This window comes from Gastrolobium bilobum, unplaced genomic scaffold, assembly GCF_033153095.1.
Source record: "Gastrolobium bilobum isolate Gb01-03AN ecotype WA unplaced genomic scaffold, APGP_CSIRO_Gbil_v1 utg67640, whole genome shotgun sequence".
Lineage (NCBI taxonomy): Eukaryota > Viridiplantae > Streptophyta > Magnoliopsida > Fabales > Fabaceae > Gastrolobium > Gastrolobium bilobum.
The window spans coordinates 42,943-69,976 of NW_026896989.1; the positions used below are offsets into that span (position 1 = coordinate 42,943).

A 27,034-nucleotide genomic window follows, 5' to 3' on the forward strand; every position below is an offset into this window, starting at 1 on the left:
AGGGTCTGAAGATTCTGTGATATCTCATTCGTTTGTGGCCCGATTGAGCTGAAATTTTTTCAGAACCTTCCCAACTCATGCCTCTTCATTTCTACTGGTCAGAATCTTGATCGGAGGTCTGCATCAGCAGCAGAAAATTGCAAACCGAAGTGGTCTGTGTGCAGAGTTCTACAGAAGGCAACAAGGTTGCGAGATTCATCTCTCCCAAATAAACCGTTGATCTGAGCTGAAATTTTGGTACAAGGTTTATAACATACTGTACTAGAGTTTTACAGTTCAGTTTTGCGATTAGAGCTGTCAAGAGGGAATTATTCAGCTCCAAACAAAGGCCATCGTTTTTCTGCTCTGTTCGGGGCAGTGAAGTTCAGAGAGAGGTTTCTCTTTGGTCGAATGTGCGATTGTCCTCAAAATTGGTCAGTGTGTTCCTCTCTTGTTGTTCTTTAATCTGACCGTTGCGATTTTGGAGTAGACACTTCTGTTATTTTAGATTAATTTCGGACAGAAGCTTGGTTATATATGTATGTCTCTTGCATTTTTGATACAACTAGTTGTGAAGGTTTTTTGATGGTGCTATAGCTGATTGTAATTGCTTTGGAACCTTTTGTAATCTCACTTTGTTGATAGTGGAGAATTTGGGTGGACTCCGAAATCGGTCCCGTGGTTTTTACTCACATTGAGGAGGTTTTCCACGTTAAAATTGACTTGTGTTGCTTGGTGTTTTTGGTTCATGCATAGTTGTCATTAGAACATATATTTTGCTTGTTGGAAACCATTCTAAACAGGTTCTGGAAGGGGGAATTGGTGTTTATTTCCCAACACCTTGAAGCTTGATAGTTAGTGAAAAGTTGATCGAGCGGTTTCAGTCTGAACGTAGGTCACAAGTAGTGTTGACCGAATCAGGATATATCAAGTTTGCATTGTTCCTAACCCTTAACTATTTATTTTCAACACTTTACTTGTTTTTTGACATCTTATATGTGCTAGCGTAAATTGTTTGAATATATTGGTGAACATTTCATATATCAAAGTTTGCACGAATTTGTAATTTAGAAACAAGAAAAGGGGCATTTGTAAAAAATTTGTAATGCTCAATTCACTCCCTGAGTATGAAAATCACATTCCTAACAAATATATGACATGAAAAATATTTTGCAAGTTGGCAAATATCAAACAAAAATGATCATAATAAATTGTTTGGTAACAACTTTTGAATATAATTGAAATTGGAGTGGTCTGACCTATGGTACCATAATATAACATCAATGTAAGAATAAAAAAAATGATCAAACACAACTTGAATCTTTAGATAAGCCATTTCCTCAAAGTATTAAAAACCCCCGTGCGTTTTACCGCTGCGAATATTTCTATTACCTTTCTAAGGACATGACTTATTCTGAACGCTGTGACAAATCTATGAATTGCAGTAAAGTCTTCTAAGTTTTGGGTGAATCAGTATAAGGGAATTGTTTTTCTTATATAAAATTTTTCTCTTACACTCACATATAAAGAGATGAGACTCATTTATATTTTTTTTCTCTCCTATATTCTCTTTCCTTTCTTCTCTATACGTGTCTATAGGAGACAAATTTTATCCTATGTCACATAAGAAAATAATTTCCTTCAGTATAATTGCCCTCGTGAAAAATGTTTTGTGAATTTTCGTGTAATGATTTATTATATATATATATATGTATAATAAAATTTTAAATGATTTAGGTTCATTTTTCATATCAATTTGTTTAAAATTTATATATTTAATATTTATATTAAGTTTGCTTGGAAAAAATTTAAATGATTAAAAGAAAAAAATTAAAACGTAAGTTACGGGGTATGATATTGTAAAAACCAATTAGGGTACTACCAATATTACTACAAATCAATTTAACTAGTAGATCGATTATGTTGATTCAACGGTTATATTTATTTTCATTTTTATATGGTTATTATTCTCCATATTTAATGTGAAAGCATTAAATATGAGATATCATAACCATAGAAAGGTAGAAATAAATGTAAAGTATTAAATATGAGAAATTATAATTATAGAAAGATGAAAATAAATATAACCGTTGAATCGATATAATCGATCTAATAATAAAATTAATTGATAATAACCCTAGTTAATTGTTATCCTATCTTTTCCACGTTAGATGTTTGAATTATAGTGCTCTGTATTAAACATTACACCCGATTATTCATTACTTTTTCGTAAGCGTGTCTTTTTGTAAGTGAATTTAAATATGTAATAAGTATTACATGATCTGAATTCTGAAAATACTCTCCTCTTTAAGCCACTTAAGAAAAATATAATAATCGTTAAACAATTACCTTTGGAGATAAAAAAAGAAAAAGAAAAAAGTGGATGAGACCACAATGAAGAAAGAAAATAAATGAGTCTCATTCATTTTTTGTGTGTTAAATGAGATAAAGATAAAATTATCACATACAACGTAAAAATATATTTCCCATAAGAAAAAATAAGGGAAAAGTTCAATTCTCTTTGAATCCCTCACCCTACTTTTTATTTTTTTTGGTTATCATTTATTTTCATGTACTCTTTTCTATCTAAGTCCCCCAACAATATTAGAGTTTTTAATTAATTTTACTATTCTACGCTTTTACAAAGATACACTTTAATTATCTTGTGTCATCTTTTTTCTTAAGCTTTGCAATAATATTTTATCATACAAATTTTTTTCAGTTTCAGACAAAATTTGTGAAGTTTCATAATAAATTTTTGTTTCACGCTTGTTACAAATATTTTATGCATAAAATTTCAAGCTATTAAAGCTGAATTTTGTGCCAAAACTCAACTATATCTATAATGACTCAACTATGTAGATTTAACTTTTAATGGTTTGTTTACTTTTTCTTCTCCGTGAACTTCACAAATTTTAAAAGGGGAAGAAGATAACTAAAGTGTATCTTTATAAAAAGGATAAAATAATTATATTAATTAAAAAATTTAATAATGTTAAAATGGACTTCGATGAAAAAAATACAGAAAAAAAATTATAAAAAAAACAGAAAGATAAGTTATCCAAAAACAAATCATATAGAGATATTTGAACTTTTTTCAAAAAATAAAATGATGGCACACGTGGCACAACAGGAATGACTTCTGGGGTTACCATTTATTAGTAAAACAAAAATGAAAAAACAAAATGAAAATAGAAAAAAAAAAAAAACTTGTGGTGAGTAATTGAAGTTTGGAGTTGTGTTGTGCTGCACTGCAGATGATCCTGTTCGTGTTTGTGTTTTGGTTTCATGGCTTGCACAAGTGCTACACTCCCTTTGGCTTTCGCTCAAGTTCAGTGTCTTTCTCAGCGTCAAGTTTCCTTCGCTAAACTCCGTAACCGAATCCTCGTGTTTTCTTCTTCTAATTTAGCTTCGAGACGGTGTTCTAATTCTAAGCTTGTTTGCACAAAAGCTGTTTCAACCGATCCCCAAAACGCTCTGAGCGAAGAAATTATTGAAACTCGAAGTTCGGAGTTGAACAACGATAGCCAAAGCTCAACATCATCGTCCAAATTTGTCCTCGTTGTTGGTGCCTCAGGAGGCGTTGGTAAACGTTCATTTTTCATTGTCTCTCTCTCTCTCTCGCTCTTGTTTATTTTGTATTATTAATTCTAGTGGAGTTGGTAACTTGGTATGGTTCTTAGTTTGTATTTAAAGTGTATAGCTAAAAATATGTTTCTCTTATATTTAATTTAAAAAAAAAAGCACAATTAATCATTCGTTGACACATTAACGGTCAATAATTTTAAACAATTTCAATAATAAAGCTCGTAAAACAAGGACAAGAGGAAAATGTAGTTTTAATGAATGATTAAGATTTTTTACATGAGTGGTTATGTTAGAATCAAATATAAGAGGATCCATTCTCATAAAGCTCGCGCTATATGAATGGTTACCATTATATGAATGGAATTTGGGATTGTCACGTGCAATAATAATATCAACCATTGAGCCTAGATTTAATTTAAAATATATTGTAATTTTAACTTTAATAAAATTTAAAGATAATTCGCTCACGTTAGTTACAAATTTAATCTAGAGAATTTTTTTCCTCACTTAGGTTTGTAAGACAGAAATGTTTGTTGTTTATTGATTCTGTTTTTAAAATTTATTACATATAATCAATTTACAATTAGTGTATGATGACTCAACTTAGGTACTTGTACTTTTAACCTTTAAGTTAATAAACAACAGAGTAATCACAATAAATATTTGATAATTGGTATGAGGTGTCAGACATTTGGTGATAATTGATGTTTACAATTTTTTATTTTTTTTATTTAAGTTTACCGAAATTTAACTAGTAATTTACAAAATATTTTACCACATATTCAAATTCTGCTTCCAAATAAACAAGAGTTTATTAGTAATTTCTGTTATTGGTATTTTCTTCCACCCTTGTGCATTTGTATTTGTATGCCTTTGGGGATCCCCTTTGGAACTGCTTACAAATTTCATTCCAATAGTTTGATTGGGGAAGTTTGTGAAGCATTTGCCTTATTTACTATTCAGGGCAGTTAGTAGTTGCATCACTGCTTCAGCGGAATGTTAAGTCACGTTTGATACTTAGGGATCCGGAGAGAGCCACAGCACTGTTTGGCAAACAAGATAATGAGAAACTGCAGGTATATTATCTACTCAATTTGATTTCATTTTTTTTCCCAACTGGTTTATAAGAAATCCAATTAATCTAGTTCGAGCACTGTTGGGCCCATATAGGGGGTATCCATTCTCGGGGCTCAAACTTGACACCTCTGATTAAGCGTAACAAGTTCCTTATCACTTGAACCAATGGTTGTTTGTCAATTTGATTTCATTCATTCTCAATGTTTTCATGTTATATATAGCTTTTGAACATTACAGGTATTCAAAGGAGACACAAGGAAGCAGGATGATTTGGATCCATCCATATTTGAGGTAAGCTCTTTAGACTTTAGAGTATTTTACTTATACTTGATAACATTTGATTCATCTCAATTGTTTTCATTTTGTTGACTTTGTTCATTCAACAAAGATAATGTATGGTAATAATTTGCATTTCTTTTTCTTCTTTGCTTTTGTTTACTTGCTTTATAGGGAGTCACACATGTGATTTGCTGCACAGGAACGACAGCTTTTCCTTCAAAGCGGTGGGATGATGATAACACACCAGAAAGGGTTGGTAAGAAATTAAGAATCATGTTACGCATATATTGCAGCATTTTATGTCATAATAAATTGAAATTGAAAATTAGTTAAGTGAGGATTCAAGTGTGGAAAAATAACAGTAATGCCTTTTATTCAAAGTTGTCTACAGTATATGCATTTTATGTCATAATAAATTGAAATTGAAAATTAGTTAAGTGAGGATTCAAGTGTGGAAAAATAACAGTAATGCCTTTTATTCAAAGTTGTCTACAGTATATGCATTTTATGTCATAATAAATTGAAATTGAAAATTAGTTAAGTGAGGATTCAAGTGTGGAAAAATAACAGTAATGCCTTTTATTCAAAGTTGTCTACAGCATAGAGTTCTTCAACTTTTCTAGCACTTCTCAATATTTTGATTTTGACTAAAAGTATTTATTTGAAGATTGGGTGGGAGTGAAGAATCTAGTATCTGCATTGCCTTCCTCGGTGAAGAGAGTTGTTCTTGTGTCATCAATAGGTGTGACCAAGTTCAATGAATTGCCATGGAGGTAATCATACTTAATAATCAGTTCTTAATTTACAAAGTTCCTGACTTCCTGTGACTTTTGCGGTATCATCAGTTGGCTTGCAAGAAAGCAGAATTATATTACTTATAATAATTCAGATTAGGGCCCTTCTAAAGTTTTAATGAGATTGATTTAAACTTTAAAATATTATTTTAACCTGTACATGATGGGTTATTAAGACTTTTTGTTCAATTTTAAGTGAAATGCCAAATGAAGAATTAGCTAAAATTTTTATATTAACTGATTTTTATATTAATACTTGCATTGAATTACTGGTTTTCTGATGCTACTCTTGATTCAAGATTTGGTTTCATTAAGTTAAGTATAGTTACTTTCTGCTCCAAACCTACGTAGTCAAAATAGTGGCTAACTTATCCTAGTTATGATAACTAGGACATGGATTAGTGTTCCTGTAAGAAGTTACAAGTGGACTGATGTTCCTGAAGTTACAAGTTTAGCTAAAATTGAATTCTGCATACATTTAGCTTTAGGAGGGAACCACCTTGTATCTACCAGAGAATCTCTAACTTTGTAATAGACCATGAACAGTTGATGCCTTGCCTTGAGGATGATGGTTTTTATCCTTTGAGAAACCTCTGAGAAAGGCATTGGTTTAGGCTATACCACCACACCACCTACAAAGACCTTAGAAAAGATTGGACTTAGCCCTTGATGGAAATTCGAAAAATACTTTTTCTCATCCCACATCATATATGCAATCCCCATTGTTGTGCTGTGTAGATTTTGATTGAAGACAGCCATTTAGAAATCAAGCTATACCGTTGTATGGGATCCCTGTAGCAAGTCAAGTGTACAAACATATGGCCACATCACAAAGTGTGATGGCTGACATGCTTAAGTTGTCTCCATTCTCACCCGCCCCCCACAAATCAAGTGTAAACATAATTTCCTTGTCGTACATCAGGTCATGCTGGCTCTTCTCCTATGTTGGAGATGCTGTGGAAATGACTGCTGAAACTCACTTAAGGTGCTTTGTTCTTGTAAGAAGAAGAAAACCTGTAAAGGCTCCAATGGAAAAGTGTATCATATGGAATACAGGATGATAAAAGTTTTGAGGAGGTTGCTCTTTTCCGATGTTAGGATATGCCACAAGCCTTAGCAAGGGCTTATATTGGTACTTATAGATGACTTACCAATGAAGGACCACTAGAAAGACTTGAAACCAAGATGTATTTGTTGACATTGTTCCGAATTACCAATTGAGCCAACCCCCCTCATTGGTGAATATTTATTTTTTGATAGAGCCAAATTGCATTGATTAATACATGTAGCCCCCACCCAGTGGATAAGGCTTGCTTTTTGTTGTTGTATATTTTGAAAAAAAAAAAAAATGATCACCCAAAATTCTCTGTCTGCATCACGCTCATATACATCCTTTTGTAGCAGCCTCCTTTCCAGACAAATATAAGGGTCTTATGCTGTTAGTAAGAGTCCAAACTGTGAGATGTCACTAATAATTATTATGCTCAACACATCTTCATTGTAAATATCAATTCACGATCTTTATAATGCCTTTAACTACGATAAAATACATTTTTATTTTGATTTTTGGTAAATAAGTTCATTCAGCAAGATAAATAAAGAAGCAAGGTGCAGAGTGTATGATATCCTCCTCCTAGAGAAAAACAAATAAAACTATATTGTTTGAAATGCTCTAAAACACTTAAATTCGCTTAAACTTGGGTACTTTTTAGGATGCAAATTTGTTATGTGTTGTGTTCATATTAATTTTTAAGTGTTTATAGATTTATTTTTAAAACATTTTGTGTAATGTACCTACTTTAACCATGCAATATAGATGGCATATTCCATTGGGAACTTACTGTCAATTTAGACATAAAAGCTGGCATTGAAGCTCAAATATTGAGTGAAGATGACATAGGGAGGGATATTGCTGGGTTGCTGCAAGAAGTGTGAACAACTATTTAAAATTCAAATTTTTTTAAAGATGATAGAAAATTTGCTACAATCTGGTTAGAATGCTTAAATAATTGGAAGCTATTAATAATTCAAAAAAATTGCGCTTAGAAAATTGCATACTAGCTCTCATGTGCACAAGTGTAGGCTAAATGGGTGATCTATGTATTGTGCCACAAATTTAGTGACAAGGAAATAGCAAAAAATTCCTGGTGATATATGATATGAATTATTCCATATCATAAATAGTGTTAATTTTGTTGGTAAAAGGACTTCTCTGAAATTGTCTCTTGTTCTTTTTTCGCGCAGCATTATGAACCTATTTGGTGTCCTTAAGTATAAAAAGATGGGAGAGGATTTTCTTCGGAGTTCTGGTCTTCCATTTACCATAATCAGGTAAGATTAAAATTTTGCATGTTTCATACTTGATGTTGATACTTGACAAACAAAGAGGTGGAGGACTGCGCGTCTTAAATTCTCAAAGTCTCCTCATATAGTATGTTTAAATGCATTTTAGACCAGGAAGGTTGACTGACGGACCATACACTTCTTATGATCTCAATACTTTGCTCAAAGCAACAGCTGGACAACGACGAGCAGTCCTTGTAGGTCAAGGTATATGAATGATACTCCTTATTATAGCTATGGCACAACATGCATTGGTTTTGTCTTTTCGTTGTTCATTTCCTAGGCAAGTATATTATCATGATATATAAGCTGTATGTGTGAATATAGTCTAGCAAACCAATGATGTAATTTCCTAGCAATGTAGCTACAAAAAAATAAATAAATAAATAAAATTCTTGTCACATGGACTAAAAAATGGCAATGGTTTTATAATAAAAATAATATTTTGGAAATTAAATATCTTAGTTCATACATTTGATTTGCTCAATGGTGCCTCAAAATGAAATTTTGCTACCATTTTTGCTGATGTTAATATATCATTTTACTCATTTATTTGGAAAAACATGAATATGAATCCACACTTCCACAGGGATTGAATTAGAAGGAAAACATCCATATAGTAAACTTATTGAGACTCTAAAGAACCTTGAGATACACTACCCCAAAAGCTAGCTCAAAGGGTGGGAGTGCCCAAGGCCTTATAAACTCCACATTAGTTGCTCATACAACCAATGTGGGACTATATATCTCAACACGCCCCCTCACACAAGAGCCCATTGGGCTTGAAGAGTGGATGATGCAACAGGCCTTGCCTCCCTGTGCTAAGAAATTCCACAAGAGAAAGTGGAGGGTGGTGAGGATCGAACCCGGGATACGAGGCTCTGATACCATGTAAAAAACCTTGGGATACACCACCCCAAAAGCTAGCTCAAAGGGTGGGAGTGTCCAAGGCCTTATAAACTCCACATTAGTTGCTCATACAACCAATGTGGGACTATATATCTCAACACGCCCCCTCACACGAGAGCCCACTGGGCTTGAAGGGTGGACAATGCACAGGCCCACCTACCTGTGCGAACAAAGAAATTCCACTTGAAAGAAAGTGGGGGGCGGCGAGGATCGAACCCGAGACACGAGGCTCTGATACCATGTAAAGAACCAATCTTGTGTGAGGGGGCGTGTTGAGATATATAAAATCATTAATGTAACTTCACCCAACAGCTTAAGCTTTTGGTTGAATTGGTTCTTTACAGAAACCAAGAAGCAACAAATGGACTATCTTGGTAAAATATTGCATAGAATAAGCAAGCTAGTCTTAAAACATTGAGCTTGGTTCAGTTCACTGAGAACTCATCTCAATATGCTCCAACTTATTCACCTGTCAAATCAAGCTAACACATTTGTATTTGGACATATAGAACAAAAAAATTGGTAGGTACTGGGCTGAATGGTTTTGACTAGGCTTAAAATAATGAAACTCATATAGCAATTTATTGCAGAATTCAGACTTGCATAAGAAAGGCAATATTCGGACCTGCTGACCCTAAATTATGAATGAGAGAGAGAGAGAGAGAGTGAGAAATATGTAAACAAAGGCATATAAATAGCAAAGGCACACAGTATTATTGAGTGAAGACATGAGGATTGTTACACCCTTTACTTAAAGTGAGCTAGAAATTTTAATAGATCCAAACCCCTCATACTGGAGTGTACATTTAACATGCTTCTAGCATGTTACTGATGAAATGAACCAGTGCACCACTTAAGGCTTTGATGAAAAAACCTGCAAGCTGATTTTCTTTGTTGACATGCAATACTCCGATATGTTCTATAGATTTTATCATGAGACAAATCCATTGGCTGTTTATTCAAAACCCAAATTTCTTCATCATAAGGATGATCTAAACTAACTAACTAGTGGTGTGGGTCATAGATACTATAACTCTGCACTAGATGTGGTCACCATGTCTTTTTCCTAGAAATAAGGTTCCCACCAACACTACCAAATGAAGGAGGAGCCTGATCTGGTCACCATTGCATTACTCTTAACTAGACATATAACTGTTTGAGGGTCTTGGTACGGAAGTCGTGTACCAGGTGCACTGTTAAGGTATCTATTAAGACCTGTGACTGCTGTGGTGCGAGTCTAAAGAATGGCTCCCAAGCTGGTGGCATATCATATTTTTGTGTTTTAACTGTTATAATAGGTCAGCTGTTTAACTTACCTATCAACCTACATTTACTGCCCTAGTTCTAACAACAATTCTGATTGAATTGCTGGGAGTTAGGTGTTAAATTCTTAGGTGTGTTTGCCGGCTTAGATCCTTACTGTTAATAGTATTTGTATGAGGGTATGATTGTCAGTTTGTCATAATTCTGTAACCCTTGCACTTGTGTGTGTTGGGGTTATAGATTCTTATATTCTCATCTCTCCCTTACACTTAAAACATGGTATCAAAACAGTTAACACAGTAGTTGAGTTACGCTTGGCAATCAGTCTTAAGTCAAAAAATCTAGCAACTCAACTATATGATTCATTTTGATTGCAAAGACCCACTTACAAGCTATGGCATGTATGTGTTCTTATAACAAAATTAGATGTCAGGTCTTATATCTCTATCCAGAGCCTCAGAGACAAACTTTGGAACCATAATAGAGTCTGAGAAAGCAATTTGTCATTGAGAAAAAGGAGATTAGTCATCATATGACAAAGGAAGAAGCTAGGTAGATGCAAGATTGTTTACCTCTGATAAGAAATTAGGGTATCAAGACTAGAATTTGGTGTAGAGAGCTAAGAGCAGGAAACAAAGGTGGTGAAGCTAATGGCGGATCAAGTGCTGCTGGTGCAACTACAACAAATTGTTGGTTAGTAAACTGAGACAAACTTAACTCCAAATGTGAAACAGAACTCAATGCAGATGTAAAATCTTGCTTATGTGGCAGGTGGTGACAGATGGCAGAATGGGGTAGTTGGAATGTGAGAAGAAGATAGGAGGGAAGAGAGAGGGATATCCACTCATTAAAAACCACTCCCCGTTTAACCCGACTAGCGAGTATAGGTGGAGACAATCCTTATACGCAGTTTTACCCTTGCATAATTGTAAACGGATATCCACTCATTGAGTGAGGAAAGTAGGGCCTTAGGGCAGGGAGGAAGCAGACCCTTAAAGTTCTGCAGTATCTCTATAGTTGTATTCTTGAACTGATATCCTCCTGATATCGGTGTCAGTGATCATTTACAGAGAGCTATTCCATAAAATTACTGTTATATTTCTGGGTTTTCTATCAGTTTGGCAAGCATGAAATAAAAAGATAGCAGAAGTGATGTGGCTGGACAAGATGCAGCACTCTCCCAATAAATAACCTGAGAAGTAGATCAAGTACGCTGAAGTAATGGAAGCTGGAATGTGTAAAGAAAACTTGGTTGTGCAAAGATGTGTTACTAGTAACTGATCTGTGGCACCAGAAAGAGACAAGTAGAAGGATTACCTGGTGGTGCAAAAATAGAAGTGGATGGGGTGTTAATCCTTATGAGGAATGCACTAAGCACACAGTGTTAGTTGTCCTGTGTGTGGATTTACATACAATGATTTGGTTGTAGTACTAGTTGTGTGTAATACACAAGCACAGCCAATAACAAAGTAAGTCTAAGCATATTTATTATGTTCTAACACTTCCCATCAACCTGGTGTAGAGATATTAATCATGCCGAGCCTACTATAAATATAATTAACCAAATTACAATGACGGCTTTAGTGAATGTGTCAGCTAGCTGCTCTTCAATCTTCACATGACATGTGAAAATATGTGTCAGTTGAAGTTTTTCACAAACAAAAAGATGCACAGCCTCAATATGTTTACTTACCATGAAACATGTCAATTGTGATTGTTGGAAGTGTCTGTGCCCATTAATTATATGGGCAGTTTATAGAGTTCCCCCCCAACTCCTTTCCCACCAAAAAACAGCAAAATAATTGTTAAATCTTTGCATGAAATGCTTAGGTGAATATGGTTTTCTTTTGGATGATTTTGTTATGTCTCTACATGATATAGATTTAGAAAGTTAATTTACCTTATTTGTGTCTTCCCTTAGCATAGTAGATGATTTTGTATGATTCATTTATACTTTTTGCAAGTACTTTTGTTTGAAGTTTTTGAAATTTGGCAACGTGCTTTCAGGAGATAAACTAGTGGGAGAGGCCAGCAGAATTGTGGTTGCTGAAGCTTGCATACAGGCACTAGATTTAGAAGTCACTGAAAACCAAGTATATGAAGTTAACTCTGTTGAGGTAAACTTTCATGGTAATTTTGGTATTGAGTATATTCAATGATGCATGGATGTGTCAAATGTATGAGATTAAAAATGCATGATAGAATCTCCTCCATGTTTTTGAATGTTATGTCTTATGAAGATAGCGGAAAAGAACTGATAAGATAGATATTAAACAATGAAAATTGTCACCTAAAATCTTTTCTTTTTGTGGCAGTACCCTATTTTTTTTTTTAAAAATAGCAGCAAAGGTAACATTTAGTAATTTATATATCCAATAGCTATTTATAGAATGGGTTTCAATTAATGACATAATGCAACATTTTTATGATATGATATATAAAGTTGTAATTTAATGACCGTTAAGTGCATAAGTAATGCAGTTAGTTTGGCCAGATGATATTCAAAGGCTTGTAATAAGAAATTTTGTGTGTGCAATTTTTATATTCCTTTGCTGTGCTTTTGATGCATAAATATTTTGTCACACTTCACCTAATGTAGTTACTTTTAATTGCTTAAAATTTAAGTAGCACTATTTCTCATACAAAAATATTGAAGAGACTAGAGCATCAAATAATTTAAAATTCTTAATTATTTATTATTGTTAAGTTTGTGTTTAATATTTATCGGAAATCAATACTGCAGGATATTTACACGATTTGTTTGTGTGTGTATATATATATATATATATATAAATTCCTTATTATGTTTATGCAAATTGTTGATGCTAAAATGCATATGTTTTAGGGGGAAGGTCCTGGAAATGATTCTCAGAAGTGGCAAGAACTATTCCAGGCTCCGCAGTCCTCCTAAGTGCACTTCCAATCAACACGTATACCAGTTCGAGGAATGTAAATGCAACTTAATTAGTGACTACGACTTTAAAATTATTGTATATACTTTTTCAATATTGGAAGGTGATTACAAAGTGAATTGGAGCAACAAAAAAAAAAGGAACACAATTTTAGCACCCTGTAGCCAAAAAAGAAAAAAATGGCTATATCTATATTTTTTAGAGAGGGAAATTTTAAAAAATTTGAAGTTGATTTTACAGGAGTTTTATTATACTCAAAGTTTAGTGGTTACTTAATCCTAATAGCATCATGATGAATATCATGAGACGATTACTTAGTGTCAATTGTGCAAAACAAATGCAGTTTTCTCAATTCTATTTATTTTTCTTTATTTGTTTTTGACAGATTGAAAAAGAAAAAAAGAAGAATAGTAAATACAAATAAAAATTATCAACTTAAATAATAAAAGAGAACATGTTCATTGAATTAACTGACTCGATAATTAAGCTAAGTTAAAAGGGTTAGTGATAAGGAATATAATGCCTCTGAAAAGATGTATGGGATATAGAAATTACTTTTCTTCATTTTAGACATTCGCTTTACTCTTAGAAAATGGGTGTCTATTTTAACTTTTTTCCCTAGTATGAGGATGATATGTTGTGGATTAAAGCTGTCAAAATGGGTTAGAGATTATGGGTCAACCTTTCAACTCCAATTTTCAATCTTGTTTTTTTCAGCCCCAATGTGATAGGGTTATTTTTTACCCTAAGCCAAATAACCCTCGTTTCTATTTAAACCCGAAATTCCTAATTTCTCTTCCATGTCGTGGTTTTCTTCCTCACTCTTCTCTTCTTCACTTCTTCTGTACAGAGGTGTGGTTGTGGTTCACTAAGTATTTTTTTCTCCCCAATGGCTTCATGTGTTTTTTTTTTTCTTTGTATTTGTCGCAACCTGTGATGACTTCTACCTTTTTGAAACAAATGTTGTTGGGTCATCGATTGATTTATCCTTCTTCGCTCCTCACTCACCAGCCATGAATTCTCTGTTCTTTTTTTTTATGTAAGTATCACCAGCCACAATGATACCCTATTAATTTGCGACACTAATGATACCCTATTAAAATTTAAAATTCGAGCATATGTTATGATTTTCTTGTACCATATGTCACGCAAAATAAAATATTAAAAAAGTAAATTGTTTATATTTTATTACAGAGTTAAAAAATGTTTAATTTTAATTTTTCAAATAATTACGTACATCGCCTCAATATGAATCTAGTTCAATTGAATAGAAAAGTATTATATGTCTGGTCGTACACTCGTACTGTAATAATATGCGTTCTTGCTGTGAATAAAACTTTAAAGGGCTATACTAGAACATTAATTTTTTAAAATAAAAGAAATATACTTCTTCATAAATATACACTATATCTCTTTCTAGTTTTGCAAATAAGTTTATAATAATAATAATAATAATGTGTGAAAACAGAAACATAATACATATAAGTTCTTATAGATCACAAATAATCAAAGACTCTACATTTTTTCATCGACCTGCATCTTGGTGATTGCAGGAATTAATTAATACAACTTGAGCTACTAGCAATCCAAGCCTTCTTAATTTCTTGAAGTCTTCTTTAAGATCTCTTTAACAGCTTCAGCATGATACAAAGCAGAATATGACCTACCTAGCCTATTGAATTTCACACAATCCTTCATATGCTCTTCCAAAGCTTCCTTTCGCTTTCCACCATTCTTCTTCATTTCTTCATTCACAGCTGCAGCACACAACCCGCAGATTAACTTCCCAAAGAACATGTCACGCACACTATTGAGGTACTCTTCAGTGCACTCCTCACACATTTCACAGCACTCGCATTTGGCATTATAGATGGGTGGTGATTGTGCTGGCTCTATAGCTTCTGACAATGGAGGCTCATCATTGGTGGTGGCCATCTATATGTGTATCAAAGCAAGAAGACAACATTATGATTTGTGTTCGAATAGTTATAGATATTGGAATAACTTACGTAGCAAGGATTTCTCTCATTATCGAGAGTGTTTTGAGGTAGGGAACTAAGTCTAAATTTATAAGTCATGCTATTTTTCTTTAGAAACTTAAAAACATGAGTGCACTCTAATAATTAAATTCTAGAGCATGAGTGCATTTAAAATTTAACATGCTCAACTCTCTCTCTCTCTCTCTCTCTCTCTCTCTCTATATATATATATATATATATATATATATATATAATCAAATGATTTTTTATTTTTTTATATTTTAAAAACATATATTGATAAAGTATTAAATAATTTTAGAACAATTTAAAATTTTATAGGTACGATTTATGTATGATAAAATTTTCAATTTATATATATAAGCCTAGTACAACACTTTTACCTTTTGATTGAAAAAAAAATAAAGTACAAATATAGAAAATGATTTGTTGCATGACAAAAAGAAAATATATGGTGTGGCTCGAAACCAGCTGATTTTAAAGAAATATTATCTCTTGTAGTAAAAATGACTTCAGTCCGAACTGTACTTGAAAAATGGATATGAAAATTGTACAAATGGATGTGAAGACAGTATTCCTTCACGATGAACTTGAAGAAGAAATATATATCGAGCAACTTCAAGGGTTACGAGCTCCTGGTAATTAAAGAAGACTTGGTCTTCCAATTGAAGAAGAGTATTTTCGGTTTAAAGCAAGCACCTCGATAATGATAAGAGAAGTTTGAATCCTTCATGACTGAGCACAAGTTCATGAATACGGAGGCTGATCATTGCGTGATGGTAACTCTCCTATAAAGAGTTACTTTTGGGCTTATATTTGATGATTTGGTGCCATATTTTAGGAATATATAGTGACCAAAATGCCATTGTTCCCCATCATTTTTACCTAAATGTCACGCCAACAGTGTTATTTCTCAATATGCCACGTGGGCAAGTTCGCTGGGCATTGTAGCGAACTCAGTTTGCTGATGTGTCACGATCCTGGTGGACACCAAGTTCGCTACTCCAGGTAGAAAACTTGGTTCAATTAATGCCCCTGCATGTTCCCACCTGCCAAGCCACGTGGCAGACATGCAACGAAGTTCGCTGCCCACTCCAACGAACTACGTGTAATGGCTGGCATAACACATGGCAGACATGCACCAAGTTCGCTGAGGTGGGCAGCGAACTTGGTGCAACGACTCCTTTCAGCAGCCTATATAACCCCCCTTCCCCCCACCCAACTCGTCTCTCCCTCTCACTCTCTCTTTCTCATTTTCCTTTTCTCTCTCATTGTGTTTCTCTCTCTACATTTAAGGTTAGTAATTTATGAAGTTGTAACAACCCCAAATTTCTAACAACAATAAAATATTCCTATAACAGAGAAATTTAAAAAAAAAATAACATTTAACTATTTATTAAGATCTTATATCTATTGCGAAAGCTAATCTAAAACTAATTTGGGGAAATGTTACTGCCGCACCTGTACAGGGACAAATGCAAGGCTCTTTATTACATTCATAAATATTACAATAAAATCAAAGATATGTCTTATACATAAAATTTAGGATTAACAAAAATCTCTGAGTAGTTATCCTCACTACCCACTGCTAGCCCGATTCCTTGCTACCTGATTTACTGAAAATCTGCTCCCCCACAACCGGAGGATCATTGCAGTCAAACAATTCACAAACAGTCAGCAAAGCTGGTAATCCAAATCCGATATACAAAAATAAATAAATAAATAAACAAATAACTCATAATAATCCAATAAAATAATATAACTCAAAAATTCAAATCAATATCTACTTGTTATTAATTATATTAATCTTTATTTAATCCATTTAGTGGGAAGAGAACCATGGTAGACCCGAAAAACCCTGTTGCCAGTCTACCCCGTGACCCGGGAAAACCTGTTGCCAACCACGTATAATCAAAATTGGCCATATCAAAATATCAAATCCTAGTGTGCACACCTCTTCCCAAAGTTGCTACTAGTATCTCGGGAAAGCCTGTTGCCAGATACCACTTTGGAAAGAGCGAAAACATTATTGTGAGATCAAATACATATCAAAGGCATAAAGCCCAAAGGTTGTGTTCATCACTTCGGGAGATAACATCCCAAAGCTATCCTCCCACTATTGTTTATTACAATCACACACAATCAATTCAATCTTGTCACGATTCTCATAATTGTCAAATAGTTTTCATGATTTCCACATCAATTTAATCAATAGTATAATTTCCAAATTCAAATTTTCAAGAATATCATAATTTCCAAATCTAGGAATATTATAATTATAATTTCAAATATTCAAGAGTATAATTCTAAATCAAATACCCAAGAGTACAATTTACAAATTAATTATCATAATTTTCACGTAATTAAAATATAATTAACCTAAAAATTAAATCCAACGATGTTCTCAATAATATTTATATAATTAACATATTTCTAAGGGACTAGGATTACATTACCAAATTTCATATAACCTATAACTCTCTAAGGATTAGGATTACATATAAGTATTACACCCAATTTCATATAAAAGTGACCTAAGAGCATCTAGAGATTAGGATTACCTGGTCTCTGTTTTCGCTAACTTCTAAAGGGAATAATTTGGGGCAGAAAACCAGTTGATAATCAGAAAAATATACAAATTGAAAATAATTAAAATAAACTTTTTGGAGTGAGAAGAGAGAGAGTAGTAGAGGAGAAATGTTGAAGAGTGAATTGGTTGGTTAGGCTAGGCCTCTATTTGGGCTCAGATATGGGTTTCGTGCATTTATTTCCTTTTTCTTTATTGATGTATCTGACTCAGATATTGGCTTCATACATCATTTTCTTTTTATTCTTAATTTCTGAGAATATAACTAACTTATTTGCTAACTCAAGGCTGACTCATGATTGACTCATCATATCTAATCAAATTACTAATCAAACATTACCAATCAAACATTAATACATAAATTATCAATCAATTAATAAATTCATTAATCGTAATTTATCATCTAATATCTATATATATATATATATATATATATATATATATATATATATATATATATATATATATATATATATATATATATATACATATATATTAATATTATTTTATTACAAAGTATCAAAATTATTTTCCAATAGCACATATATCGCACAAAATAATTTTATCAATGGTAAAATTAATATTATACTTTGTTATCTATCACCATAAAATTTATATATATATATATATTATTACTACTAATTTATAGTTTATTATTATTATAATATTATTATTATTAATATTTTATTAATAAAAATATGGGGTATTATATTCTACCCTCCTTAAAAGAAGTTTCGTCCTCGAAACTTAAAAGTTTGAGCTCCTCAAATTAACTAAAAGGCATAAGGTTAAAGTTAATAAAAATATGGGGTATTACATTCTACCCTCCTTAAAAGAAGTTTCGTCCTCGAAACTTATATATATATTTTTTTGAAATCCCTTTAAAAAAAAAAAAGCAAACAACAAAGAGTCATGCATAACCAAGCAAACAAGACAACATAGAATATAATAAATTTAAAACACTACAAATTAATGAGTTGTTAACTTTAACTAAGTTAAAAGAAAAAGTTTTGAAACTGAATATCTTCTTTAAACAAATAGAAATGTTTATTGCATATATTATCTTTCATTTGCTAGAAAAAATTTTAATCAATTCAAGAATAATTATAAAAGAAAGCTAATTACTTTTATTAAAATAAGAACGAGTTACTAAAGATAGCGTATAAAAAAATTAAAGAATAATATCAATAATAATTTTAAATCACAAAATAATTCCAAACATATAATCATCAAAATTTCAAAAAAATAAATCATTTTTAGAGGACAATAAAAATAACCCTTCACTACCCACCTCTCTCGATTTATTTATTTATCTTATGTCGTATTATTTTATTTCCCAATTTTATTTTTATTTTTATTTTTTTTTGTATTTATTTAACTCATGAATCTTTGATCCCTCGAGTCAGTATCAAAAGCAAACCCCAAGCCGAACCAGGGGCTCTGATACCATTTTGTAACATCCCCAAATTTCAAACAATTTTAACAACAATAAAATATTCCTATAACAGAGAAATTTTTAAAAAAATGACATTTAACTATTTATTAAGATCTTATATCTATTGCAGAAGCTAATCTAAAACTAATTTGGCGAAATGTTACCGCCGCACCTGTACAGGGACAAGTGCAAGGCTCTTTATTACATTCATAAATATTACAATAAAATCAAAGATATATCTTATACATAAAATTCAGGATTAGCAAAAATCTCTGAGTAGTTATCCTCATTGCCCACTGCTAGCCCGATTCCTTGCTACCTGATTTATTGAAAATCTGCTCCCCCGCAACCGCAGGATCATTGCAGTCAAACAATTCACAAACAGTCAGCAAAGCTGGTAATCCAAATGCGATATACAAAAATAAATAAATAAATAAACAAATAACTCATAATAATCCAATAAAATAATATAACTCAAAAATTCAAATCAATATCAACTTGTTATTAATTATATTAATCTTTATTTAATCCATTTAGTGGGAAGAGAACCATGGTAGACCTGGGAAACCCTGTTGCCAGTCTACCCTGTGACCTGGGAAACCCTGTTGCCAGCCACGTATAATCAAAACTGGCCATATCAAAATATCAAATCCTAGTGTGCACACCTCTTTCCAAAGTTGCTACTAGTACCCCGGGAAACCCTGTTGCCAGATACCACTTTGGAAAGAACGAAAACATCATTGTGAGATCAAATACATATCAAAGGCATAAAGCCCAAAGGTTGTGTTCATCACTTTGGGAGGTACAATCCCAAAGCTATCCTCCCACTATTATTTATTACAATCACACACAATCAATTCAATCTTGTCACGATTCTCATAATTGTCAAATAGTTTTCATGATTTCCTCATCAATTTAATCAATAGTATAATTTCCAAATTCAAATTTTCAAGAATATCATAATTTCCAAATCTAGGAATATTATAATTATAATTTCAAATATTCAAGAGTATAATTCTAAATCAAATATCCAAGAGTACAATTTACAAATTAATTATCATAATTTTCAGATAATTAAAATATAATTAACCTAAAAATTAAATCCAACGATGTTCTCAATAATATTTATATAATTAACATATTTCTAAAGGACTAGGATTACATTACCAAATTTCATATAACCTATAGCTCTCCAGGGATTAAGATTACATATAAGGATTACACCCAATTTCATATAAAAGTGACCTAAGAGCATCTAGAGATTAGGATTACCTGGTCTCCGTTTTCGCTAACTTCTAAAGGGAATAATTTGGGGCAGAAAACCGGTTGATAATCAGAAAAATATACAAATTGAAAATAATTAAAATAAACTTTTTGGAGTGAGAAGAGAGAGACTAGTAGAGGAGAAATGTTGAAGAGTGAATTGGTTTGGTTAGGTTTGGCCTCTATTTATAGTTGAAGTTTTGGGCTCGGATATGAGTTTCGTGCATTTATTTCTTTTTCCTTTATTGATGTATCTGACTCAGATATTGGCTTCATACATCATTTTCTTTTTATTCTTAATTTCTTAGAATATAACTAACTTATTTGCTAACTCAAGTCTGACTCATGATTGACTTATCATATCTAATCAAATTATTAATCAAATATTAATACATAAATCATCAATCAATTAATAAATTCATTAATCATAATTTATCATCTATATATATATATATATATATATATATATATACATATATTAATATTATTTTTTTACGAAGTATCAAAATTATTTTCCAATAGCACATGTATCGCACAAAATAATTTTATCAAAGGTAAAATTAATATTATACTTTGTTATCTATTACCATAAAATTTATATATATATATATATATATATATATATATATATATATTATTACTACTAATTTATAGTTTATTATTATTAATATTTTATTAATAAAAACATGGGGTATTACAGAAGTTCTTTTTTTTACAGCTTTTCAGTGTTATTTAATTGTTGTTAATTATTATTTATTAGATGAAACCTTAGGTTAGAAGACACAATTGTGACAATATGATAGAAAATGTATGTTAATGTTATTAGGTTTAGTATTTTATATTAATGTATTATCTAGTAATATTAATTGTTTGATATTATTTATAGGGTTTAAATTTAGGTTATAAAATATTTATATTAATGTTGTTAATTAAATTTACCAATTAATAATTTTTAATTATGCATTAATTTGCAATATTAATTGTGCCATATTGTCTAGTTATTGGTTGAAAGCGTAGGGTAGGAAAATTGTACATTAATGTTGTTAAAATTTATATTCAATAAATTGTTCCCTGTGCATTTTTTAGTTATAGGTTGAAATGTAGGTTAGAAAATTTTTATATTAATGTTGTTAAATTTTTTATTAAATATTTTTTTGATTACGTAATATTTAATAATATTAAATTAAATAACATTATTTAGTTATAGGTTGAAAAATAGGTTAGAAGATTTTGACATTATCAGTTGTTAAATTTTGGTATTTAATAATTTTTTATTTTGCAATTCTTAATAATATTAAATTAAATGACATTATTTAGTTATAGGTTGAAAATATAGTGTAGAATATTAATTGTGTCATATCATACAATATTAATTGTGTCATACTATTTAGAAGAATTAGTAATTGTATCATATCATTATTTTACTAACATTAATTGTGTCATATTATTTATGTATTATTTAATAAGATTACGTATTATTTAATTATATTAATTGTGCTATGTATATTAATGTTTTTATTATTTATTATTTAATATTTATTTATTTATGGATTATAGAATAATTAAATAATGTTTGATATTTATTTATTTCTTGGTAATTAGTATTTATTTTTTATATATTATAATGTTTTGTAATATAATTTTTGTTGTAAATAGATCCATGGAGTAGCACGACCCCAACCAAAGTTTCATCGACCCGGGTTCATCCGACCGTTCTCTCCTAACGTTGCAGGAGAAACATATTTCCACCTATGTGTGGAACACATCCGATGACCCATCTGTACGTGATCATGTCCTTAATGTCAAACACGCTGCTACACACGATCACCTCGATATATTGGAGGATATCCAGCCGTACCTTAGGCAGGCTGAGTTTTATCACGTTGTGCGTCTGCGCAACCATGGGAGGGGAAAGAGGGGTATAAATAGCACTGAGTTTGCTATAAAGGCCAGCGAACTGTAACTGTCGGTAGGTAGTTCGCTGTTCCACGCAGCGAACCTGTAGGAAACTGCCATGTGGCATCAAGTTCGCTCCAGGGTATAGCGAACTGTGTCAGTTGCTGCCACTTTGCACCTAGTTCGTTGCATGAACTAGCGAACTATGGGGGTGTTTGATAAACCTTTGGTTTACCATGTTTTTAGGCTAAATTATACAAAAGTTATGTAGTAGAATGCATGGAATTCAAGGTTTTGCAACATATAAGTCATAAGATAGGAAATTGAGCTGACGTTTTGATGTTATTTGCATTTTAAAGGTAAAACCACAAGATTTGGTGCTAAAAGTGCTAAAGAAATCATGACGAAGAAGTAGAGGCTCAATATGGACCAAGAGAAGCCAAAATCTTACAAGTTAAGAGCCAGAAAAGCACGCTCAAGCGCACCACAGGACGCTCGAGCGCTTGAAAGCAGGAAAAACAGTCAAACTGGGCAAGTCAGGACGCTCAAGCGCACATATGCACGCTCAAGCAGACAAGGATTTAACCTCGAGGAGCACGCTCGAGCCCCCAGTAGCACCCTCGAGCGCGCTCAGGCAGGCATAAACAACAAATTGAGGCATATTAACACGCTCAAGCGGCCAAACAGCACGCTTGAGCGCCCAAGCACGTTCCAGACAACAAAGATTTGACAAGATTTAATGAAGATTTGCCAGATTGTGATATCCGGAACTAAAACAGAAACATATCGAACCTGATTTAAAAGACGTCATGGAAGATTGAAGTAGGATTATAACAAGATTCAAAGCTCAAATCTATCAACCAATCTACAAGATCTTAAAAGCAAAAATAAAGCAATTGAAGAATCAATTACAAATCTGATATGGATTCGTTGAAAGGTTCAATGAAGGATACAACTTCAGTGGTTATAAATAAGGAGCAGATGATCAGACCAAGAGACCGATTCACATATTCATTCATAAATCAAGTCACAAGTCCAGAGAAGGAGGAATCCTGTTGCGGAGCGCTGGAACACTGAGGAACCAGGTCAACATCACACCAATGGAGGCTTGGGGTTCTCTTTTCTTTACTATTATTTTTCAATTTAGTATGCTAGGCTAGATTTTTATGTAGTTAAGGGTATATGGAACCCAATTGAATCTTTATGTTTATGAATTAAATTATCTCTGAATTCTATTCTTTTTATAATTGAATAAATTTATCTGTCTTTAATGCTTTCTATGAGTTTGTTCCTTATAGAATGATTATGGGGAATTGTATGACAATAGGGATGTTGGTGCATGAACCCTGACTTGATAAATTTATCATAATCCTTGTGATCTAGGGATAGACATAGGGTAATTATGCAATCTTGGAATTCTTGATCTTAATGAATGTTTTCTTGGGGAATAATCGGGGAACTAGAGTTCTATCCAGATCACATAGATTTAGGGTAACAAGGAATTGCGCCCTAATTAATTTAGAAAGAATTGATTGGCAATATATTAATAAACGAATTCTTGACTGTTTAATTCAAAACGTATTGAGGAGATTGGGGGAAGTCGAAACCTTAACTACGCATGTTTTTAAATTCTTTATCAAACATCATCTTTTCAATCATTCTTTTTAATTCTGAATTTTCTTAATTGCATTCTATTACTTGTTTTTAATTTAAGTTCTTCAAATCACAATTCTCTCAAACCCAACTTTTGATTGTTCAATAAGACGCAATTAGAGAACTAGTGCTTGAAAATTCTGATCATCGTGGGAACGATCTCGTACTCCGGTACACTTTATTACTTTACGACCGGTGCACTTGTCGAGTCGCAACAAGTTTTTGGTGCCGTTGCCGGGGATCGAATTCTTCAACATTAGAAGTAACTAATTAACTTTTAGATTGGACGTTTAATTTTTTGCACTTTAAGCATACTATAAAAACATTTTATGCATAAAAATATTTTTCTGCATATTTAATTTTCTGCATTCTTTTCTTATTTTTCTTTTCTGTTTTCTGTTTTGCATTTTCTATTTTTTCTGCACATCTTTTCAATCTTAGTTTATGCGAGGTACTTTTAACCTGCGAATCTTACAGTTTGATCCTGAGATAGAAAAGAAAGAAAGGAAACTTAGAAAGGACGCAAAGCAAAGAAGGCGAAAGAAGCAAAAGAAGAATCAAGTTCGATGGAACCTAAGGAGGAACCAATGGCAGAAAACAATCAACTCGCTCCAAGGACGTTGGGAGATTACATGACTCCAGCTCGAGTTCCATAGACAGCAAGCATTGTTAGACCGAACATAGAGGCTAACAACTTTGAGCTGAAGTCGGCACTGCTGCAACTGATTCAAAAAGAACAGTTCGCTGGAGGAAGCACAGAGAACCCCTATAGTCATCTTGATGATTTCTTACTTTATTGTGATACATTAAAAGTGAATGGAGTTTCTCGTGATGCTATCTTGCTTAGACTATTTCCATGCTCACTGAAGGATGAAGCAATAGCTTGGCTGCAGACTCAACCTGAAGGAAGTATAACCAGTTGGGATGACTTAGCAAGGAAATTCTTGGCCAAATTTTTCTCAGCTTCAAGGATGGTAAGACTCAAATCAGAAATCACCTCTTTTGAACAAAAAGAAAGCGAATCTTTGTTAGAGGCTTGGGAACGATTTAAAGGATTACTCAGGAAGTGTCCTCAACATGGAATTGAAGCATGGGAGAAAGCAAGAATCTTTTTCCAAGGAATGACGTCAACCACAAGAACACCTGTGAATGCTGCTGTAGAAGGCTCCTTAAGAACAAAACTCCAGAGGAAGCGCTAGAATCGTTGGAATCCTTAGCTTCTCAAGAATTTGACAATGCCCCTGCCCCAGTTACACAAAGGAGAGCAGGAATTATGCAGCTCGACGGCTATGATGCAATCTTAGCCCAAAATGAACAAATGCTGCAAATGCACAAGAAACAACAAGAGCAATTGGATGCGCTTACAAAGCAATTCAATGTTTCTCAAATTTCTTCTAACAATTCTCAAATTAAATGTGGTATTTGTGTAGAGGCTTATGCGATTGAGGATTGTGACTACACGGGAACAACTGAAAAGCCACCAGCAGAGGTCAATGGAGTCTGGTATGTTCAAAAGAACCAGAACAATCCATGAAGGAATCAATATGGTAATCAAGGGTGGAAAAATCCTAACCAACACCCTGGATTTAGTTACAAAACAAATCATCAACTGAATCCTCATATGCCACTGCAACAACAACCTCCACCTCAAGGCACCACTTCAGAATGGGAAAAGGCTTTTGCATAGCTGTCCAAGACCACATCAGACTACATACAAAATGCAGATGCCTTCAGAGATGAAACACGAGCATCATTCCGGAATCAAGAAGCTTCGATCCGGAACTTGGAGACTCAAATTGGTCAGCTGTCAAGACAGTTCATTGAAAGAACTCAGGGAACCTTTCCAAGTAACACCGACACGAACCCAAATGCACAATGTAATTCAATTGTCACCAGAAGTGGGATCGTGATTCAACCTGTAGAAAAGCCACCAGTTGAAAAGAAGAAAGAAGCTGCACCTGTAGCTGAAAATGAGAAAGAAGAAGATGCAGTAGAAGCTGAAAAGAGCAGTCCAGAGAAAAAGCTGCTCAAATGGGAGAAAAAGAAAGCTCTGGACAGGCAACCAAAAGTAGCAAACTCGTCTCCCTATGCAAAAGTTCCATACCCTCAGCGGTTGAAACAAGAAATTCAGAAACAACAATACACCAAATTTCTGGACATCTTCAAGAAGTTGCAAGTCAACATTCCTTTTGCAGAAGCCCTAGAAAGCATGCTGAACTATGCAAAATTCATGAAGGACCTTCTATCAAAGAAACGCAAGTTGAAGGAATGTGAAACAGTAGCCTTAACAGAGGAGTGCAGTGCAATCATCTAGAAGAAACTTTCTCCCAAGCTGAAAGATCCGGGCAGCTTCAGTATTCCTATAGCCATAGAAAATATTGAAGTAGGAAAAGCATTATGTGATTTGGGAGCAAGTATAAACCTGATGCCATGATAACTCATATTTTATTATACTTATTTGTTACTCTTGGTTGGTATTTTTAGTTTTTATTTGAATTAAATAAAGGTCTTTTGCGTTAAATTAGAATTCTAGATTTTAATTGAGTTTAATTGATTTTCGTCATAATTTTCCAGATTTACACTACTTTCGTATTTTGACCATATCTCACTGTAAAGATGTCCGATTGACTCTGTTCTTGTTGTGTTTTGCAGCTAACAAGAAGGGCTACAATTTCTATTTCAGCTACTGAAGCCCAATTCGGACGATGGTCGAAACCTAGATGACATGTTTTTGCTAGAATTTTATTTTGACGTTTGGACTTGTAAATCAGATTAGGACCCAATGTGTTTAGGGCCCGAGGCCATGTTTTAATATTTTATTTTATTATTAAGTTTTTATTTTGTATATGGCCGAAGTGGTGAAACCCTAACCCAATGTATGGGCCGAAATGGTGAAACCCTAACCCATTGACGGCTATTTAAGGGAGGCTTTAGGAAACCCTTCGAAGTGAGATTTTGGGAATCGAATATTATGCTCAGTTTGCTTTAACGAAATTATGCACTTTTCTTCTTCTTCTTCTATGCTATTTAATTTTTAAGCATGTTTATCCTAGCCATGT

At 32.9% G+C, this 27,034-nt stretch overlaps 2 protein-coding genes and 1 non-coding gene across 3 annotated transcripts; 1 reads left to right on the plus strand and 2 right to left on the minus strand.

The window, feature by feature from the left end:
• The first annotated feature begins 3,187 nt into the window (after positions 1 to 3,187).
• Positions 3,188 to 13,420, plus strand: LOC133303250 (uncharacterized protein At2g37660, chloroplastic). Its single transcript, XM_061503129.1, has 9 exons — positions 3,188 to 3,565; positions 4,531 to 4,643; positions 4,882 to 4,935; positions 5,095 to 5,179; positions 5,591 to 5,696; positions 7,962 to 8,048; positions 8,170 to 8,267; positions 12,240 to 12,349; positions 13,078 to 13,420. Exons 1-9 carry the CDS (start codon positions 3,268 to 3,270, stop codon positions 13,141 to 13,143), a joined length of 1,017 nt encoding a protein of 338 aa, XP_061359113.1. The 5' UTR covers positions 3,188 to 3,267; the 3' UTR covers positions 13,144 to 13,420.
• Positions 13,421 to 14,740: 1,320 nt separating this feature from the next.
• LOC133303243 (uncharacterized) lies at positions 14,741 to 15,079 on the minus strand. The gene has a single exon (XM_061503123.1). The coding sequence runs from the start codon at positions 15,077 to 15,079 to the stop codon at positions 14,741 to 14,743; it is 339 nt and encodes a 112-aa protein (XP_061359107.1).
• A 9,873-nt stretch (positions 15,080 to 24,952) lies between these two features.
• Positions 24,953 to 25,059, minus strand: LOC133303254 (small nucleolar RNA R71). Its single transcript, XR_009750444.1, has one exon. It is a non-coding gene; the product is annotated as a small nucleolar RNA R71 (small nucleolar RNA).
• Between the last annotated feature and the right edge of the window lie 1,975 nt (positions 25,060 to 27,034).

Excerpts from the sequence above, each read along its gene's own strand:
- LOC133303250 (XM_061503129.1), top strand. The coding sequence starts at position 3,268 with ATGGCTTGCACAAGTGCTACACTCCCTTTGGCTTTCGCTCAAGTTCAG. Across the intron at positions 3,566-4,530 it reads TGGTGCCTCAGGAGGCGTTG|GGCAGTTAGTAGTTGCATCA; the intron begins GTAAACGTTCAT and ends TTTACTATTCAG. Across the intron at positions 8,049-8,169 it reads CTTCCATTTACCATAATCAG|ACCAGGAAGGTTGACTGACG; the intron begins GTAAGATTAAAA and ends AATGCATTTTAG.
- LOC133303243 (XM_061503123.1), bottom strand. The coding sequence starts at position 15,079 with ATGGCCACCACCAATGATGAGCCTCCATTGTCAGAAGCTATAGAGCCA.